General features: G+C 42.8%; 1 protein-coding gene across 1 annotated transcript; it reads left to right on the top strand.

Annotated features, from left to right (window-relative positions):
• Positions 1-845: 845 nt before the first annotated feature.
• Positions 846-19,379, top strand: PRSS57 (serine protease 57). Its single transcript, XM_077475632.1, has 5 exons — positions 846-997; positions 4,125-4,272; positions 12,884-13,028; positions 18,671-18,931; positions 19,017-19,379. The coding sequence occupies exons 1-5, from the start codon at positions 946-948 to the stop codon at positions 19,167-19,169; spliced, it is 759 nt and encodes a 252-aa protein (XP_077331758.1). The 5' UTR covers positions 846-945; the 3' UTR covers positions 19,170-19,379.
• The last annotated feature ends 1,770 nt before the right edge of the window (positions 19,380-21,149 follow it).

The following is a 21,149-nucleotide window of genomic DNA, read 5'->3' as shown; positions in this document are numbered from 1 at the left end:
ATGTGTGCTTCTCATGCTGGTTACTGTAGTTACTATTGGCAACAGCATCTGGCAACATTTCCCAGCCTTTGTCTCACCCTGCACCTGTAGAGTTACTGATGAAAAACAGGTTTTTCTGGAGCCTGCAACTTGACCAGAGCCTTTTTTCATCCTGCCATTAGGTCTAAGCATTCTCCGGCTAATCTGCACTAACCTACATCAGAAATCCTTACAGGGAGTTTTCTTTAAGCAGCCCATAGATGAGTCATTTTATTTTATAAGAATTTATTTCTTTATCCACACACTCGATATATGGATGGGGGAATCCTTCCGGCTGAGCTATTGTATTCTGACAGTGTGGAGGCTTCCCTGCCATCAGAATACACTGATCAGTGCTGACGGTTAAAGCCAGCAGTGCTTTTCGAACAAGCAAAATATGACAGGGTGGTTGAACAGTTGGTAGAACAACTTCTGTACAACCAGCTTGCCCATACATGGATCAAAATATAGCCAGTTCCTGCTAAACTGGTGAAATTTTGATCCATATATGGCTTGCTTTAGATAATCGCTTCTCCAAAAAATAAGTATATCTCTTCTGTGGCTTGCTATATACAGGCTAAACTACCACAAACCTGCATGGTGTTTTGATCCTTAAAAAAAGATGACAATTTTATAGAAAATATTTGTAGGTTTATTTGAGTGAGAAAGTGGCACAGGTACATAAGGGAAAAGGAATGATGAATTACCCAAGACTTCAAATGAACAATAATCTTAACAAATTTCTGAATAACTCAGTGGTTACAGTTACAATATACTTCCTCTCCATATATTTCCATGCATACACAAAAAGCCACCATCCTTACATCACCAGGGTCTGGTGAAATTCCCTAACGAACATTGCCAAGTTTCCTTTAAAAGCTGATCGTTATTCTTGTTTCTGGCGAGTCGTACATTTACTATCAAGCCATGAAATATTTGATGCTGCTGGCCACAACATTATGCCTTCTGAACTTCTCAGGTAATACATACTTCTTATATAAACTAAGTTTTTGTAAATTGAGCTTAAGGCATAATATATTGGATATTTAGCTGTGTTTCATAGTTTAAGCTTAATAGGTACAATGAACTTGTTTTACATGTGAAGGGAATAATATCTGATCTCTGAACTAAACGTATTTTCCTTCAAAATGTTTCATGTGCTTCACTGAATATAAAGATCTGATCATGTAAATCAATGGTTCTCAACCTTTTCTATACCCCACACCCCTAGAAAAGGTTTGACTAATGTTTGTACCGCCTTCAAATGTAATATCAAATTTGAGGATTAAGAAGTCGAATTTAGAATTTTTGAACCACATACAATACTGCAGGTGAACAAATAATACATTCCAAATTGTAGTGATATTGGTTCATGATCCCTTCTTCTAAAATCTTAAGGTCTCCAACAGCATAAAAAAATCATCAAATTGTATGAGTGAAGCAATATACATTTATGAATTTTTGAGTGAAACAATATACAATATTTATGTCAGATGTTGTGTTATATAATGATTTTTAAAAATAAATACTCTGCCAATCAATTATTTACTTTGTGTATATGTTCTGTTATTCTCTCCTTTTAATTAAACAATGAGACTAATATCTACAGCACAACATAACCAGCTACTACCATAAAGCACACTGGTAGATGGCTGAGTGATGATAGATGACTGATCACTAAGGGACATAAGCCACTCTCTGTCGCACCCCCTGAAGTTCCACCTTGCACCCCAGGGTGGGAACCTCTTTTATAGATTAACCATCTCTAGAATTATTGGCTCTCTGAAGAAGAAAAAATATCATTGTTTTACATAAGGTCAACCAGTACTTGGCAGCAATGAAGATGCTCCGAATAAGCTACAGGCTACATGAATGCTGTTCAATAACATTGCAAGAAACACCCATGGGAAATATTATAGGCAGCATGTGCAGAAAATGGCAGCTGAAAGTCAAAGAGGGGCATATATCAATTTTGCCACATATACAATCAATGTGAAACAGGAGCCGTGAGAGAGATTTTGAGACAGATTCCTTATAATTTAGTAGCTTCATTCATAAATTCCTCCTTTAGCAGCTCTTCCCCCAGCTGCTCTAAATTAGAACAGGGACAGAATAAAACCTTCTACCAACCATTACCTAAAGTGTTTGTAAATCTCAGACATTAAATATGAACAAAGCATATCCTTATATAGTGTGTACTTGTCTCAGTTAAGAGCACTAAGCATCATTTTTGTCTGCTGTTTTTCCCCTGCTATCTGCATGAGTCATTTCTGACAAGTTTTCCTGACACCAAGAGAAAAGAGGTGACAGGGGAGGAATCTCCAGATGATTGATAGCCTCAGCTCTGTTCTTGTGCAAAGAGAAGGGGGGGGGGGGGTCCCTTCCCTCCAATCAGAACTCAGACCTATCCTCACCACTGAGCTCTGCAGAGTGTAATTTCAGCTCTCCACCCCCTGTTTTCTGACAGCTCAGACAAGCTTTATAAATTCTGCAATTTAAACAGATGTAGAGAAGAGAAGACTGCAGATAAACAGGTACAATATATGTAGGAGGGTTTGTTTCTCTGTGTATCACCTAAGGCCAGCCACGTCACTGAATATATGTAAGGTGTTATAACCACTTTAAGGCAGAACTAAACTCTCTCACTAACTATGTAACTATGTTTAATCCTTATACTGCAAGCATTTATTAATGGATAGGAGGTTATATTATATTTACTTTTGTTAAACTTTTTTTACATTTCTTCAGTTGCTTCCTGGCCTAGCCCAAAATTATGTCTTGCATCCCAAGAGTCTTCATGGTCATTTAATTTTTATTCTGAAGGAGGAAAGGAGGTGTTTTCTCAGCTAAGCACACCCTCCTGCCTACATGTCTCAGTTATAGGCAGAGGGATTCCAGGAAATAAATACTACATGAATCATTTGCCCTTAGTCATGATAACCACAGCTAGAAAATCTAGGGGGTGTTTTTCAAAGTGATTTCTCAGCAAAATAAAACCTATGCTTGATATGGATAGATATAGATATGGATGGATGAGTTTGCTTTGAGTATTAAAAATAAATGAAATAGCATTTACAGTTTGTGGTGCTCAGATACGGTTTCATTTTGCCTGAATTCTTTTTAAATTCCAAGTGAAAGTCTCATCTCCAGGAATAAACCTGTTGCAGAACTGTGCAAAACTGTCTCAGTTAATTGCCTATCTCAAATGCACATAGAAACTGCCGCATACACTTTGCTTATTGAGAGGTAGCTTTGTTTTGCTGCTAATTTGCTTGGTACATGTCCGTCAAAGAGTTATACTATGGACAGCATTATCAGTTCTACAGCACATTCCCTATATAGAGTGAATATGGCCTGCAGTATTTTGTTCAGAAAAACAAAACCTATAATTTAAGCTCCCTTTCACAGGGGCGTCATTTGCAGAACCAGATGTGTGTCACTTTTGTGACAGCCATGCCTGTTCTGTTTTTTACTTTTTACTTCTTTTAAAACCACTTATGTTGGATCTATGAATGGCTGGATGTCAACGGACATGCATCTGTTTACATTAGACTATCTGTGATCCGCCATTTGTAGTCAAATGTAAATGAATGCATGTACATTTATATCTACCTCCCCATAGATTTACATGGAGTTTCCAATTAGGTGCACCTAAAAACCGACAGGCCAACCTGACCGTACCGTCCATGTAAAAGGGGCGGGGATATTATAGTGAACAAAAAAGACATAAACTTTTAAGATTTTTCAGGAGAGGAACCAACATATATGTGTGGTTTTCCAAGTGTTTGTGTTGCATTGGGTCTGTAGCAGTTTCAATCACTATTTACACGCAGTAGAAATCCTTGTTGCACTCCTTTGAGACCTTGCCTGAAATTGAAAAAAATATATTGATCAGATAATAAATTACACTTCCATCTGTTTTGATTACTAATGATCTATTCAGCTGTCTACCTATTAAACCCGTAACAAAATGGAGTGATATAAAGATTTCAACATCAAAAAATATCTTATTTTAGGTTATGAGGGCCCAATGGAAGAAAAGCACATTGTACATGTTGTTATACTTTATAAATATATTTAACTGTATTATTATTATGTTAAAACAGAAGCATATAGAATTGTAGGGGGACGAGAGGCCAAAGCACATTCCAGGCCATACATGGTGTCTCTACAGATGAAGAGCGAAAGCTTCTGTGGAGGAGCCCTCATCGATCCCAAATGGGTTCTAACTGCAGCACACTGCATGGAAGACATGTAAGTGACCTGGGCTTTTTTTTTTTTGGATGCTGAAGTATTATGCAGTGATTGGCTGAGGCTGATCTATTAAAGGAATAGTGACTGTTTGCTAATCAAAGTGATTGTTCTCTGTGTTTTTAGAATAAGGGGATGTTGTGTTCACCTCAACCTTTCACTCACCTATGATTGAGTATTCAGAGTGAACACATATTCACCAAATTCGGTAAACAGTAAATTTTAACATGTTACGTGAACAGCCTTTACTCCATTAGTAAATTGACCCCAGTGAGATAAACACATTAAAAGCTAAGTCCACCTAGTGCACGTATATTTTTAGCAAAAAGGACATTTATTGCTTCTTGCATAGGAGCCTGCAATCCATTGCAACCATGATCAGTGGGTGCAAAGCCAGGCTCCTACAAAGCTTCATCCAGCTCTGGCAGGACCATCTTAATAGCATAACGCACCCCTGGGCAAAGTTTAAGTTAATTTATGCACTGATTCTCAAAAATGAAAATATAAATATAATATAATAAAACACATATTTAATAATACTTTCAATTAAATCGATTTTAAACAGTAAGAAAACATGCCATAAATCAAAGACTAATCAACAAAAAGGGCACAGTACGAGGTGGAGTTAGGAGGGCACAATACAGTTTCCCCTGCAAAGTTTCAATGTGTAAAGTAGTGGAGGAAGATGTCATTCTGATTGCAGATCTAGCCCAGTGACAGGCTTATTCCGGGATGCTGCCTAGAACACGGTCAGCCAGGGAAAGCTTAGTAAAAAGCATGAATGTCGTGGAAAATCCAGGACAGTTGGCAAGTATGATGTAATGCAAATTATTAAACCACAATACATCTAGAAAAATGTATATACAATCAAAATTATGTACTTATACGTGAATAAGTAATGAATACTCAAAAATAAATATAGTTATAATAAATATAGTGATAAAATTACAATTAAATATATTCAATAAATAAATACAGTGATTAATTGATTATAAATAAATTAAAGTAAATAAAAGCCCAAGTGACAGATTAATAAATAAATGAAAAAATTATATACATAAAAAAGTGAACCAGTAAACCCACAACCAATGAAAAAAAGTCCAAACAAAGTCTTTGTAATGAAAGGGATATCTCTTTAAGGGAGTGCCAATCAGCCGTGCGATCCACCTTCACCAAGCCAAAAAACGTGAATCATCAGTGAGAATGCACGCTTACCAGATAGCATTTACATAGGGCTCACTAAATATATTACCTGAACTGCACCAATCCTGACTCTTATTGCAGAGATACTTCCGAAAAGATCATGGAGGTGCCCATGCATTAAAGTGGTTGTAAACCCTTACAACACACTTTGACCTACAGGTAAGCCTAGATTAAGGCTTACCTGTAGGTCCAAGAAATATCTCCTAAACCTATACGGTTTAGGAGATATTTGCCCGAAGACAGGCACCGCTGTCTACGGCGCATGCGCCGTAGACAGCGGCGCGCAGGCGCACTGAGCACGGCATTTCCAAGAACGGAGCTGCCGCGCATGTCGGCTCCCGTGCCCATGCGCGGGAGTGACGTGATTGCGGCTTCGCCGAATGACAGCGGCGGAGCTGCGAGACCCCACCGACAACATGGATGCGCCGGACTACAGAGGACAGCGGTGACATCGCTGGCTCCTGTGTCAGGTAAGTGACACATAATGGACTACTATGCGATGCATAGTAGTCCATTATGCTTTGCCTTTGCAGGGAATGAAAGAGGAAGTAAACTCATCAGGGTTTACTTCCTCTTTAAGACAGCTCTGATTCCAGTTTATACCACGGTACAGACTTTCAGTTAGAGAACTGTAGAAAGTGTAAATGTGCTGTACAGGCATACTCCACTTTTAAGTACACAATGGGGCTTGTTTACTAAAGCTGGAAAGTACAAAATCAGGCTCACTTCTACATGAGCTTCTAACCCCAGCTTGTTCAATTAAGCTTTGGTAATAAAATCTGGAAGCTCATTGGTTTCTATGCAGAAGTGAGCCTGATTTTGTACTTTCCAGCTTAGTAAATAAACCCCATTGTGTACTTAAAATTGGGGTATGCCTCTAATAACCGCACTTGTATCCCTTTAAGAACTACAATCTGTATTGTTGGAGATCACGCTGGACTGACTCAGTTGATCATGAGTCGATGGTTGGGTGATGGTAGTGGTAAGGTGGAAGAGTTCTCCTCCAATGATTGCTGCCCCACTACAGTTTGAAGAAGATGGTGGGCCCTTTTTTTGAGGGTGTGGGCTGCTGACTATGGGTTACGGCCTTAAAGCTTGCTTCCCATATGAATAGAGGGGGTAGAAGAGGAGGGAGAGACCAGTAATCAATGAAATGGACAGAGTATTACAGTACATGGTTAGGCCAACGCATTTAAGCCCCGTACACACTATCAGATTGTCTGCTGAGTTTTTCCTTCAGATTTACCAAAACCATGTAGTAGAAGGGCCTGCCTGATTGCATACACATTGAAACTCCTAAGGTTTGACCTCATATTATATGGTTTTGGTAAATCTGAAGGAAAAACTCAGCAGACAATCTGATAGTGTGTACGGGGCTTTAGGGGGAAAAGACTCCCCTTTCTTCAGGGCAAACACAGCAATCATTAAGCAACTCTGATTCTGATATCACAAACCCACCATATGGGATTTTCTCTGCTCACCATCTACAAACAGTAGCAGCCCTGAAGAAGGGGGAGTCTTTTACCCTAAAACGCATTGGCCTAACCATGTTCTGAACTTTTATTAACCACTTCAATACAGGACATTTATACACCTTCCTTACCAGACCAATTTTTAGCTTTCAGCTCTCTCACATTTTGAATGCCAGTTACTCAGTCATGCAACACTGTACCCAAACAAAATTTTTATCATTTTTTTTAAACAAATATAGCTTTCTTTTGGTGGTATTTAATCACCACTGGGTTTTTTATTTTTTGCGACTGAAGTGAAAAAAGAGCGAAAATTTTGAAGAAAAAAACACTTTTTTTTAGTTTCTATGATAAAATTTTGCAAATAAGTCATTTTTGTTCATAAATTTGGGCCAAAATTTATACGGCTACATCTCTTTGGTAAAAATAAACCAAATTAGTGGATATTATTTAGTCCCTTTGAAAGTTATAGAGTCTACAAGCTATGGTGCAAATCATTGAAAATTGATCACATCTGATCACACCTGATGTACTGACGGCCTATCTCATTTCTTGAGGCTCTGAAATGTCAGGAAAGTACAAATATCCCCCAAATGACCCCTTTTTGAAAAGTAGACAGTCCAATGTATTTAGTAACAGGCATGGTGAGTTTTTTGAAGTTGTAATTTTTTCCCACAATCCTTGAGAAAAAGAAGAATGTTTTTTTTTTTTCTTACAAAATTGTCATAATAACAAGTTATTTCTCATACACAGCATATGCATACTTCTAATTACACCCCAAAATACATTTTGCAACTCTTCCCGAGTATGGCGATACCACATGTGTGGGACTTTTACACAGGCTGGCCACACAGAGAGGCCCAACATGCAGGGAGCATCGTAAGGGGTTCTAGGAGCTTAAATGACACCTCTAATTTCCTAACTACCTATTACATTTGTGAAGGCCCTGGAGCACCAGGACAGAAGAATTACCCACAAAATGACCCCATTTTGGAAAGCAGACACCCCAACATATATTCTATGAGGCACAATGAGTCTTTTGAACAGTTAATTTTTTTCCACAAGTCTTCGAAAAACGTGGAAAGAAAATGAAAACATTTTTTTTTTTTTTTACACAAAGTGGTCAGTTTATAAGATATTTCTAACTCAAAGCATGTACATAGCAAAAATTACACCCCAAAATACATTCTGCTACTCATCCTGAGTATGGCGATACCACATGTGTGTGACTTTTACACAGCGTGTCCACATACAGAGGCCCAACATGCAGGGAGCGCCGTCAGGAAATTAGAGGTGTCATTTATGCTCCTAGAACACCTAACGACCTATTACATTTGTGAAGGCCCTGGAGCACCAGGACAATGGAATTACCCATGAAATGATCCCATTTTGGAAAGCAAACCCCCCAATGTGTATTCTATGAGGCATGGGCTGCAAATAGGTACTCGGGTACTCCGACTGATTTTTTTACACAAGTCTTCAGAAAACGCTGAATAAAAAAAGAAAATCAAAATCTTTTTTTTTTTTTTACACAAAGTTGTCCATTTATAAGATATTTCTAACACATAGCATGTATATAGCAAACATTACACCCCAAAACACATTCTGCTACTCCTCCTGAGTATGGAAATACCACATGTGTGAGACTTTTACACAGCCTGACCATATACAGAGGTCCAACATGGAAGTGGTACCTTCAGGCGTTCTAGGAGCATAAATGACACATCTCATTTTGTTCCTACTTATCACACTTTTGAAGGTCCTGGAGCACCAGGACAATGGAATTACCCTCAAAATGACCCCATTTTGGAAAACAAACCCCCCAATGTGTATTCTATGAGGCATGGGCTGTAAATAGGTACTCAGGTACTCTGACGGGCTGGTGACAGGTACTCGGGTACTCCGACGGGCTGGTGACAGGTACTCGGGTACTCCGACGGGCTGGTGACAGGTACTCGGGTACTCCGACGGGCTGGTGGCAGGTAATCGGGTACTCCAACGGGCTGGTGACAGGTACTCGGGTACTCCCACAGGCTGGTGACAGGTACTCGGGTACTCCGACAGGCTGGTGACAGGTACTCCGTTACTTTGACGGGCTGGTGACGGATACTCGGGTACTCCGACAGGCTGGTGACAGGTACTTGGGTACTCCGGGCTGGTGACAGGCATTCCGGTACTCAGATGAACTATGACAGGTACTCAGGTACTCAGATGGGCTGTGACAGGTACTCGGGTAGGCTGTGACAGGCACTCAGGTACTCGGGTACTCAGATGGGCTGTGACAGGTACTTGGGTACTCGGGTACTCAGATGGACTATGACAGGTACTCGGGTACTCAGATGGGTTGTGACAGGTACTCAGGTACTCTGGTACTCAGATGGGCTGTGACAGGTACTCGGGTACTCAGATGTGCTGGGACAGGTACTCGGGTACTCAGATGGGCTGGGACAGGTACTTGGGTACTCAGATGGGCTGGGACAGGTACTCAGGTACTCGGGTACTCAGATGGGCTGACAGGTACTCGGGTACTCAGATGGGCTGGGACAGGTACTCGGGTACTCAGATGGGCTGTGATGGGTGATGACAGGTACTTTGATGGGTGGTGACAGGTCCTCTTTATTGGGGGGGGTAATCAGTGTGTGATTTGTGTTCACTTGGCGGTAACGAGATGTTACCGCAATCTCCTCCTCACACACGATCAGTGTGTGAGGAGGAGAACCCGGTAATATCTTGTTTACATTCTGTGACCGGCTGTGATTGGACACAGCCGGTCACGTGGTAAAGAGCCAATTTCATTGGCTCTTTACTGCGATCATGGTTGGGCTGTGTCAGGGTGACAAGCCGCATCCCCGATCACCGCTCTGCACACGTCCTAGGCGCGTGCACGAGCGCTGTAACGGCACAGTACATGTGACCGGCTGTGATAGGACACGGCCGGTCACATGTATCGGGGGGTGTGGATGGAAACCACACAGATTGGGGATGGGCTGTGTCCGAGGGACACACCTCATCCGCGATCGCCGCGCTGCGGGCCCCCGGGAGCCCGCAGGAGCAGCGAAATACAGAGGCCGTCATATGACGTCCACCCAGGATGGGAGATCCCATCTGTGGCCGTCATATGACTATGGCCCGGTATTGAAGTGGTTAAGCAATCACAAACTATACTCTCCGTGCATTTCATTGATTATTGGATCAAGGAATCATAGCTGATGTGGTAGACAAGCTTTACACCATGTCACGTTTTACACCCTAAATATGGATGTAACATGTAACATGGTCTAAAAGGTGAAGTTAGCCTTTAACGCACATTTGTTTCTATTCCCTAAAGGAATTTAGAATCTAATGTCTCTACACAGGGCTGGTGCAAGGATTTTTGACACCCTAGGCGAAACTTAATTTTGCCGCCCCCCAGTTCCACCCCTGACTCCCCCCTTTGCCCTGCCCATGTATACCCCACCTTTTTATAAAGTGCCCAACAAATGCAGCCCACCAGTGCCCATCAAATGCAGCCTCACCAGTGACCATCAAATGCAGCCTCACCAGCGCCCATCAAATGCAGCCTCACTAGCGCCCATCAAATGCAGCCTCACTAGCGCCCATCAAATTCAGCCTCACCAGCGCCCATCAAATGCAGCCTCACCAGCACCCATCAAGGCAGCCTCACCAGCGCCCATCAAGGCAGCCTCACCAGCGCCCATCAAGGCAGCCTCACCAGTGCTCATCAATGAATGTTGTCTTGCTTCCATTCATGAAGGAGTCGGGACACAGACACAGTCCTCCACCCCTGCTGTGCCTCTGACACTATGTGCGAAAGGAGTTGCGGCTGCCTGCTGAGAATTAGTTGCTTGCTGCAGAAGAGAAGAGAGTAGGAACACCAGGGCCCGGGTTCCCTAGGCAGCAATGCACCCTAGGCGGCTGCCTAGTTTGCCTAGTGGTAGCACCAGCCCTGGCTCTACACTGATTTGACTACAGAAGAAGCCCACAAAACTTTTTTTAGAACATTTAAACTCCATGGAGAAAGTACGTGGGTTTTAAACACACCTAGAAGAAGGGGAGAAAGAGCAGCTTCGCTCTAAGCTTAGTAACTTTGTAAACAACAGCTTTAATTTTCTTTAAAATGCACCCACATTATGACAGTGGTGATCAGGCATTGGAATATGATGTGCTTCAAGAGTTTTGTCAGCTGTCGAAGGAGCATGCATGCTCCAGCGCGAGCTATTTGGCCCCGCCCATCGACTTCCAGCATCTGACATGTCCTGTAGAAGTTACCTGCTGATGTGCCTGTCGTGACACCCCTCAGTCTCGGAGTTACGGACACCACTGGAGAGTCCCGGGAACCATCAAACGCAGTCACTGTACCCATAAATTGCCACCACTGTGCCCATTAAATGCTCCTACTGTGCCCATCAAAGACAGCCACTGTGTCATCAAACGCAGCCACTGTGCCATCAAACGCAGCCACTGAACCTATAGTTTTGAGAACTGGTGTACAAAACTCAACTGCGTATTCCAGATGAGGTCTTACTAATGATACCAATTACCGATACCTAATGCAACTGTTTCGTTTACACGTCAGCTGTCAGCAATGGTACAAATGGTACAAAGCATTGAAAAGTCATTTACAAATTAAATAAATTGATTTTGTTTTTTAATTTTGCACTTTTGAAATGTGACATGTAAATATATGTTAATATATATGTGTGTGAAAATATTCACTAACAAAGCAAACAAAAAAAAGTTTTAATTGTTTATTGGGGCGTTGCGGGCACTGGTGCTAAAGAGCCGCTATATTTAGCGATGCTTTACCATCGTTTTAGTGGCGCTATGCGGCCCCTAGTGGGGCAGCTTTTACCCCCACTAGCAGCAGAAAAAGAGTTAAAACCACAAAGCGCCGCTTTCAATGGGAAGGGGCGCTTTAGGAGTGGTAAATACACCACTCCTACAGTGCTCCAAAGATGCAGCTTGCAGGACTTTTTTGACCACCCTGCAAGCGCACAGCTCCAGTGTGAAAGCCCTCAGGCTTTCACACTGGAGACACATGTCTGTTTCAGGGTGCTTTGCAGGTGCTATTCTTAGCACTTTAACGCCTGCAAAGGGCCTCAGTGTAAAAGCAGCCTTTCTGATCACCAGCTGCCCATTTCATTGCCTTTTTTCAGGGCTTCTTTCACACAATCCAGGGCATTTTTATTCTGCATTAAAAACACATTGACAGTGTTTAACATGGATTTCAAGGGCTCTAGTTCACACCAGTGCAGTGCGTTTCAGTGCAGTGCACAAAAGTAGAACATGTTAAATTTTTTTCTGTATGGAACACCACAAAATGCATTTAAAAGGCATCAGAATGCACGTCTTCAATTGAGATGAAGAACAAAACGAGGGGGAAAATGTACTGTAACGCATCAAAAATGCACTGCAACCCATCAAAAATGCACATGTAGAAACGCATCTGAAACTCAGAAATTGCAGCGTGAAACAGGACAGTGCCCACATTTCCCAGACCTTTTCTAGATCTAGATCTTTCCATGTTAAAGTATACAGTATAAAAGTCAAATTTATTTGACCTTGTCCTTGGAAAATTCTCCCTCTCTATTGGTCCTGGTGACCATTTCAGCGGGAAAAATCTGAATATAAATTTTAACAGTTGCCACTAGAACAGGAACATCTTCCAATTGAAATATATGTTCTGATGACAACTGTCTCACTTTGGAGAGATTCTTGTCAGGAAAAATTTCCACAATGGGGCACAAACTGACAACAAAAACCTTGGGGCTGGGTTGACTATTCTCTACCCTGTCAAAAAAAATCTGCCTTTAGATGCACTTTAAATTAAAACATATTTTAATATTTGAAGCTCGAAAACATTATAGTCTTGAATTTACCATTCATATCATGTTACAGCAGCAATAACAAGAAATAGAGGCAAAACACTTTTTATGTTACAGACCTGTGGACATGGTACGGGTAGTTCTCGGAGCTCATAACCTGAATCAACCAGATGACTGTGTTCAGGTATCACCTGTCCAAGAATCATTCCAGCACCCAGGATATAACCCAAACACCTTACAGAATGACCTTCAGTTGCTAAAGGTAAGCTCTCTTCTTTCAACCATGCAGCAATTAAAAATGTGATGGTCAATTTTGCAAATTGCCACTTGTAACAGCCTCAGCTGTTTTCACTCTAATGGCTTGGTGTCCCAGGTCTTATTCCATTGCAATGTGTGCTCCTCAATGATGCAGAGGACAGTGCCATTTAATTGATGTGTTGTCTGTTGTCTATAGCATTTCCCTGTAAACTGGGCTCACTTAATGATGTAACCCAGCGGATATGTCCTTGACAACCTGAACCCCCAATGAATTTGTTTCATTCAACATGGATGATGAATTGGTTCCTAGGCCTGAGGAGGATTTGAAGTGTGGCGCTGGAACATGAAGATGATGAGAACTGCTTTTGGACCTTTTTTTCCAGTTCAGGAGAAAGTAGTTGGAATCAATAAAATGTAGTTGATTTGTACTCTTAATATAAAACCTTAGATATAATAGTGTTATATGTTTAATTGCACCAACAATAGGAATGCCACACATTGAGAGAGTCAAGTTCTATTCTGCAAGGGATGCTCTAAGTCCGGACTTCCACTATTCCCGGGAAATCCATGTGCAGAGATTCCAATTAATTTGAATTATTTATATTCCGACTATACATAAGTGACTATTGTCCGATTTGCAATCTCTGGACATGGTTGGTGTGTGAGGTACCTCCGTTTGTGTTTTATGTTGGTCTATTGTTATGAATGTGTCGTTTTTTATATATTTTTTTGTGGTTGTAGGTACATGGAAACAATTTTTTTAATAATCACATAGGTGGCATGAAGGTATTTGGGTATATTAACCACTTTCAGACCGGACCATTTTGCTGGTAAATGACCAGAGGTCTTTTTACACTTTGGCACTGCGCTGCTTTAACTGGTAATTGCGCGGTCATGCAATGTTGTACCCAAACAAAATTTGCGTCCTTTTCTTCCCACAAATAGAGCTTTCTTTTGATGGTATTTGATTGCCTCTGCGATTTTTATTTTTTGCGATATAAACGTAAAAAGACCGCAAATTTTGAAAAAAAATGATATTTTCTACTTTTTGTTATTAGAAAAATCCAATAAACTCAATTTTAGTCATACATTTAGGCCAAAATGTATTCAGCCACATGTCTTTGGTAAAAAAAAAGTCAATAATTGTATATTTATTGGTTTGCGCAAAAGTTGTCACATCTACAACTAAGGTACGTTTTCTGGAATTTACGCAGCTTTTAGTTTACGACTGCCTATCTCATTTCTTGAGGTGCTAAAATGACAGGGCAGTACAAAACCCCCCCAAATGACCCCATTTTGGAAAGTAGACCCCCTAAGGAAATTGATAAGAGGCATGTTGAGCCCATTGAATATTTTATTTTTTTGCCTCAAGCGATTGAATAATGACAAAAAAAAAATTTTTTTTTTTTTTTTACACAAAGTTGTCACTAAATGATATATTGCTCACACATGCTATGGGCGTATGTGAAATGACACCCCAAAATAAATTCTGCTGCTTCTCCTGAGTACGGGGATACCACATATGTGGGACTTTTTGGGAGCCTAGCCGCGTACAGGGCCCCGAAAACCAAGCACCGCCTTCAGGCTTTCTAAGGGCGTCAATTTTTGATTTCACGCCTCACTACCTATTACAGTTTTGAAGGCCATAAAATGCCAAGATGGCACAAAACCCCCACAAATGACCCCATTTTAGAAAGTAGACACCCCAAGCTATTTGCTGAGAGGCATGTTGAGTCCATGGAATATTTTATATTTTGCCACAAGTTGCGGGAAAATTACAAACTTTTTTTTTTTTTTTTTTTTTTTCACAAAGTTGTCACTAAATGATATATTGCTCATGCATGCCATGGGCATATGTGAAATGACACCCCAAAATAAATTCTGCTGCTTCTCCTGAGTACGGGGATACCACATATGTGGGACTTTTTGGGAGCCTAGCCGCGTACGGGGCCCCGAAAACCAAGCACCGCCTTCAGGCTTTCTAAGGGCGTAATTTTTTGAGTTCACTTCTCACTACCTATTACAGTTTTGAAGGCCATAAAATGCCAAGATGGCACAAAACCCCCACAAATGACCCCATTTTAGAAAGTAGACACCCCAAGCTATTTGCTGAGAGGCATGTTGAGTCCATGGAATATTTTATATTTTGCCACAAGTTGCGGGAAAATTACAAACTTTTTTTTTTTTTCACAAAGTTGTCACTAAATGATATATTGCTCACGCATGCCATGGGCATATGTGAAATGACACCCCAAAATAAATTCTGCTGCTTCTCCTGAGTACGGGGATACCACATATGTGGGACTTTTTGGGAGCCTAGCCGCGTACGGGGCCCCAAAAACCAAGCACCGCCTTCAGGCTTTCTAAGGGCGTTACAGTTTTGAAGGCCATAAAATGCCAAGATGGCACAAACCCCCCCCCCCCAAATGACCCCATTTTAGAAAGTAGACACCCCTAAATTTAGGGGTACACTAGTGAGACTAGGTAATAAATGGCGGGTGCCCTGAAACTATAAAAAAATAACTAACCAACCAGCGTCACCTGTAACAGTTATATGGTGATCACTGGTGAAAGGGTTAACTAGGGGGCAATCAGGGGGCTTTATGCGGTAGTATATGGGGGTCCCTGGCGCTATAAAAAGCTGCGGCGAACCTAAATACCTACCTGCCTAACTAGCGTCACCTGTGACACTAATACAGCGATCAGAAAAACGATCGCTTATTAGGCTGGGTTCACACTGGAGCGATGCGGGAACGCCACGAATGCGCGGCGGGTTCCCGCATCGCATGCCTCCCGGCGGCAGTTCACACTGCCCTATGCGAACTGCTGGGAGTGTCAGTGAAATGTTAATGACACCCCCAGATCAGTTCGCATATCGCAGTGCGATCTGCAAACTTGGATCGCATGGTGTGAACACCCATGCGATCCGATTCTGCTGCGGACCAAAAAAAGGGTCCCGTGCGAGTTTGCGGCGGGTGCGACACGAATTCAGCCATACTATCTGTATAGCTGAACTCGAATCGCACAGAGATCGGATGTGATTTGCACTGCAGTGCGGTGCGAATCACATCCGTTCTCATAAACCGCTGCAATGTGAACCCAGCCTTAGTGACACTGGCGACGGGGGGTGATCACGGGGTTAAACCTTTATTGGGGGGGTTAGGGGGGTACCTTAGAACTAAAGGGGGCTAACCCTAACTGCCCTAACAGTTATTAGTCACAAATGACACCTGCCAGGTGATCAGGGGGTTAAACCTTTATTAGGTAATAAATGGCGGGTGCCCTGAAACTATAAAAAAATAACTAACCAACCAGCGTCACCTGTAACAGTTATATGGTGATCACTGGTGAAAGGGTTAACTAGGGGGCAATCAGGGGGCTTTATGCGGTAGTATATGGGGGTCCCTAGCGCTATAAAAAGCTGCGGCGAACCTAAATACCTACCTGCCTAACTAGCGTCACCTGTGACACTAATACGGCGATCAGAAAAATGATCGCTTATTAGGCTGGGTTCACACTGGAGCGATGCGGAAACGCCGCGAATCCGCGGCGGGTTCCCGCATCGCATGCCTCCCGGCGGCAGTTCACACTGCCCTATGCGAACTGCTGGGAGTGTCAGTGAAATGTTACTGACACCCCCAGATCAGTTCGCATATCGCAGTGCGATCTGCAAACTCGGATCGCATGGTGTGAACACCCATGCGATCCGATTCTGCTGCGGGCCAAAAAAAGGGTCCCGTGCGAATTTGCGGCGGGTGCGGCGGGTGTGGCGGGTGCGGCGGGTGCGGCGAATGGCTGAACTCGAATCGCACAGAGATCGGATGTGATTTGCACTGCAGTGCGGTGCGAATCACATTCGTTCTCATAAACCGCTGCAATGTGAACCCAGCCTTAGTGACACTGGCGACGGGGGGTGATCACGGGGTTAAACCTTTATTGGGGGGGTTAGGGGGGTACATTAGAACTAAAGGGGGCTAACCCTAACTGCCCTAACAGTTATTACAGTCACAAATGACACCAATGCAAAAAAAAAAAAAAAAAAAAAAAAATGACATTGGTGTCACTGTGACTGGGGGGCAGGGGTAATTGGGGGGGTGATCGGGGGGTAAAGGGGGGGTGTGAGTGTGCCTGGCATGTTCTACTGTGTGTGGGATGTGTTGGTGCAACTCACTGATCCGCTCTCCTCCGTGTCGGAACGAAAAATACCGACACGGAGGAGAGAATACATCACTTCCTCTCCTGTGTTTACATTACAGGAGAGGAAGTGATGTCACCGGGGATTTCCATTCGTCGGGAGCGATCGCGAGGGGGTGGCCATGAATGAATGGCCGTCCCCTCGTCCGGGATCGCTCCCGAACGAAAACCGACCGCCGCAGGCACCGGGCGGGGGCCCGATCGGGCCCCCGACTCGCGGGAGGCAAAGGACGTACATGTATGTGCTTATGCCTGCCCGTGCCATTCTGATGACGTACATCGGCGTGCGGCGGTCGGCAAGTGGTTAAACACTTCTTAGGACTATCTATGAATTAGTTATGGTATGGTATTTTATGAATTTTTTGGTAATCATGGTATTTATCGCTGATTAAATAAATTACTTTTTTATTTATTTATTTATACTTCATTATTGCAGCCCATAGTAGCTATCTGCTTTTCTCCCTTAGTTTCTTTGAAGGTGAACCTCTTTTGTTTCCCCCCGGGGGAGATATCGTTTTTTCAAGTTCTATTCTGACATGTTTTGTATTAGACACAGCACTTTCTCACACTTGAGAAAGTGCTGGGCCCAGTGTGAAAAATGTCAGAATAGAACGTGTTCCTGTTGGGTGCTTTAATAAAGGAGGGATGTTGTTTTACATTTAATTGTGTGCCATGACTGCTGAGAAGCTTAGGCTTATTTTAACCCCACTTATTGAAACCACAAAACCTTGCCCCCCCCCCCCCCAAAAAAAGACACAGTAGACTACTTTAAGTTGGAAGTAGAGCAAGGCCACAGCTTTTTTGAACATATCAAGTATAACAACTTTCATAATACCAATAACCATGCCAGTCACGGTTATACTGCAAGCATCCATAACCAAACCCGGATAGTCTAAGAGGCCTGTCTCCACCATCAGTGCGAGACAGGCATTAAACTGACCCTGGAATTAAACTTAAGGGCATAGCCTATAAAGTAATTGCTGGCAAGGTGAAACCGCCAAGAAAGCTGTGATGAAACTCAACGGCCGGGTGGGCAACTCTCGTGACTTTAACTTCTCTTGAGAGTAGAGGGGGCGTGCAATTTTTCTAGAGTTCAGGCCCACCCAGTCACCTCGTGCCATCGTAGCCAATCCCAATGGAGCCACACCGACTCCCTGGTTAGTTTGAAGCCCCACTTAGATGCCAAGCATCCAGCAGTCAAGGCTCCCTTTCCTTAGGATGGGGGGGGGGGGGAATCAAGGGGCCTTCATGCTTGTTGCTTGTACAATTGATTGGTTTGACGGAAACAAGCAAAGCCAGCACCTGAGATATGACTGTGAAGTGTGGAACCTAATCTCATGTGGAACAGCATGGCAAAAATGTGACATTGAATAGTCTTAGATGACTGTCTTAAAAACTACTTTTATATATTTTCTTCTTTATATTTTTAAATTTGCCATTTATTATTTTCAGCTGAACACATCGGCCAATATTACTCCCTATGTAAAAACCATTAAGCTTCCTTGTGCTGACACAGATGTGCTTCCTGGGACCTCTTGCTCTGTTGCTGGCTGGGGATACGTGTCAGATTTTGGGACTTTACCCAAGGTTCTGATGGAAACAGATGTAAATGTGATCACACTTGCGGCCTGTAATGTGTCTTGGAAACAGAGCATCTTCGACACCATGATCTGTACCGCAAGCCAAGGGCTGCGCGTGAAGGGGTTCTGTTCTGTAAGTAAGAAGCTGATATTTACTGACACATAGTACAATTCTGTCAAGTAGCTAATTCATGCCTGTGTATGGTTTATGTTTATAGGGTGACTCTGGAGGACCCCTTTTTTGTGAGGATCATGTTGAAGGAGTGGTTTCTTTCTCCGGATTCCGCTGCGGCAGTCCTATTACTCCTGATGTTTACACTCGTGTTTCATCATTCATGTCTTGGATTAAATCAGTGATAAACAGATCCTGAGAGAAAACACATTCAATATTTTTGATTTACACAGATCTATAATATGAATATCCAATGCATTAATTCATAGCAGCTGCCAGGCAATTTTTATAGACAGCATTAATTAACTGGTATGTTGGCTTTAGTCGCTTGCATGAAGAAAAATTAGGTAACTGTTGTTCAGTAAATGTGCTGATTATATTAAATAAAAAGACAATTGTTTAAGAGAAATGTTGACTGTGTTGTTTTCTAATATACAATGCATAAAAAGCAGTAGGGTTGTTTTGATATCAAAAGGTTTTTATTTTCTTTATTAAAGCCGAAATTTACCCATAACAACTTGATAAAAAAAAGTTCTTTAGCAAGGAAATTCTTAATTTATAATTATGCTACTAAAATACGCGTTTCTTTAAATTGCTGCAAGCATTGCTCCTGTTTATTCTTGCCAGAGGTGTCCATTCTTCTGAAGCCCAGAGCCCCTGAGCAGCAGCAAGACCCCTCTGAAACCGAGCCGGGGGGGCATCAGCAGTAAAGCGGTGCTATTTTTAGCACTGCTTTACCGTAGTTTTAGCTGCGCTATTCAGCCGCTAGCGGGAACGGTTTTAACCCCCCCGCTAGCAGCCGAAAAGGGGTTAAATCCAGCGGTATCGCAGCGCTGCCCAATTGATTTCAATTGGGAGCAGCGGTGGAGGAGCGGTGAGTTCACCTCTCGAAAGAAGCTGCCGGCAGGACTTTTTGTGATGCCATGCCAGTGCACCAATGCAGTGTGAAAGCCTGAGGACTTTCACACTGGAGTGAATGGAGCAGCTTTTTTCAGGCGCTATACAGACGATGTAGCGCCTGAAAAATGCTGGCAGTGTGAAAGGGATCTAAATCTTTAGGCTGTCAGCAGATTGGCATTTACTAACTCTGATTTTTGGCACAGTGCCTAAATATAGATAGCAACTGAGCATGTGCAGATCACAGTGAGACAGTGCATTATTGGATTTTAAACAGTATTAAAGCGGGGTTCCACCCTAAAGTGGAACTTCCGCTGATCGGAACCCTCCCCCCCTCCGGTGTCACAATTGGCACCTTACAGGGGGGAGGGGGGTGGAGATACCTGTCAAAGACAGGTATTTACACCCACTTCCGGGCATAGACTCCCATGGGAGTCTATGTCATTTCCTGTCCTGCCGCGCTGTCTGCTGGGACACACACGGGTCCCAGTGACAGCGCGGACAATTCCTATTGCGCTGCGCGACTCGCGCATGAGCAGTAGGGAACCGGGAAGTGAAGCCGATTCGCTTCACTTCCTGATTCCCTCACCTAGAATGGTGGCAGCAGCAGCCGAGAGCCGAGCGATCGATCGGCCTCAGCTGCCGGCATCGCTGGAACCCGGGACAGGTGAGTGTCCATTTATTAAAAGTCAGCAGCTGTAGTATTTATAGCCGCTGGCTTTTAATATTTTTTTTTTAGGTGGAATCCCTCTTTAAACACTATTATTAAACACTATTTTTAATGTTTTACATACCTCTACCTGTAAAAGGGGCCAGCCTGAAGTGATCTATCAGGACTTCATTTTCTGACTAAGGTTCCAACGTAATGATCAAAGACACTTAGCTATGGAAACCTGTGCAGATAGCTTCCATTACTGACCTCTTTTTGAAAATGACCACTAGGCAGTTAAACCGATTCTCTGATTTCAAATTGCAAAGTCACTGAAGAAGCCTGTAGAAACTTACATACAATATATCTCCCCGTCTTCCTTAGAGTTGGGATCACCCGCATCCAATTTGCATAGCAGAAGATGAGATCGGCTCTCTATGAAGCCGGTTCACACATCTCCGCAACGGCTCCATCGCAAATTGCACAGGAGTCCTGTGTGTCATTTGATCCGTTTCAGTGCAAATTCAGCTCAAAATTCTGGCTGAAATCGGACCTGAAATGGTAAATGGAGATGCACCGGACCCCTGCTGGGAACCGCTGCATGTTCTAGTGTGAACCCAGCCTTAAGTGGGT

Source organism: Lithobates pipiens, unplaced genomic scaffold, assembly GCF_037356315.1.
Source record: "Lithobates pipiens isolate NorthernLeopardFrog02 unplaced genomic scaffold, aLitPip1_a1.2 Scaffold_13, whole genome shotgun sequence".
Classification (NCBI taxonomy): Eukaryota; Metazoa; Chordata; class Amphibia; order Anura; family Ranidae; genus Lithobates; species Lithobates pipiens.
The sequence above is the reverse complement of the archived record's forward strand: the minus strand, read 5'-3'. Positions and strand labels throughout refer to the sequence as shown.

Coding starts and splice junctions, on each gene's coding strand:
- PRSS57 (XM_077475632.1), top strand. CDS start 946: ATGAAATATTTGATGCTGCTGGCCACAACATTATGCCTTCTGAACTTC. Junction 998..4,124: donor ATGCCTTCTGAACTTCTCAG/GTAATACATACT, acceptor ATGTTAAAACAG/AAGCATATAGAATTGTAGGG. Junction 4,273..12,883: donor GCACACTGCATGGAAGACAT/GTAAGTGACCTG, acceptor TTTATGTTACAG/ACCTGTGGACATGGTACGGG.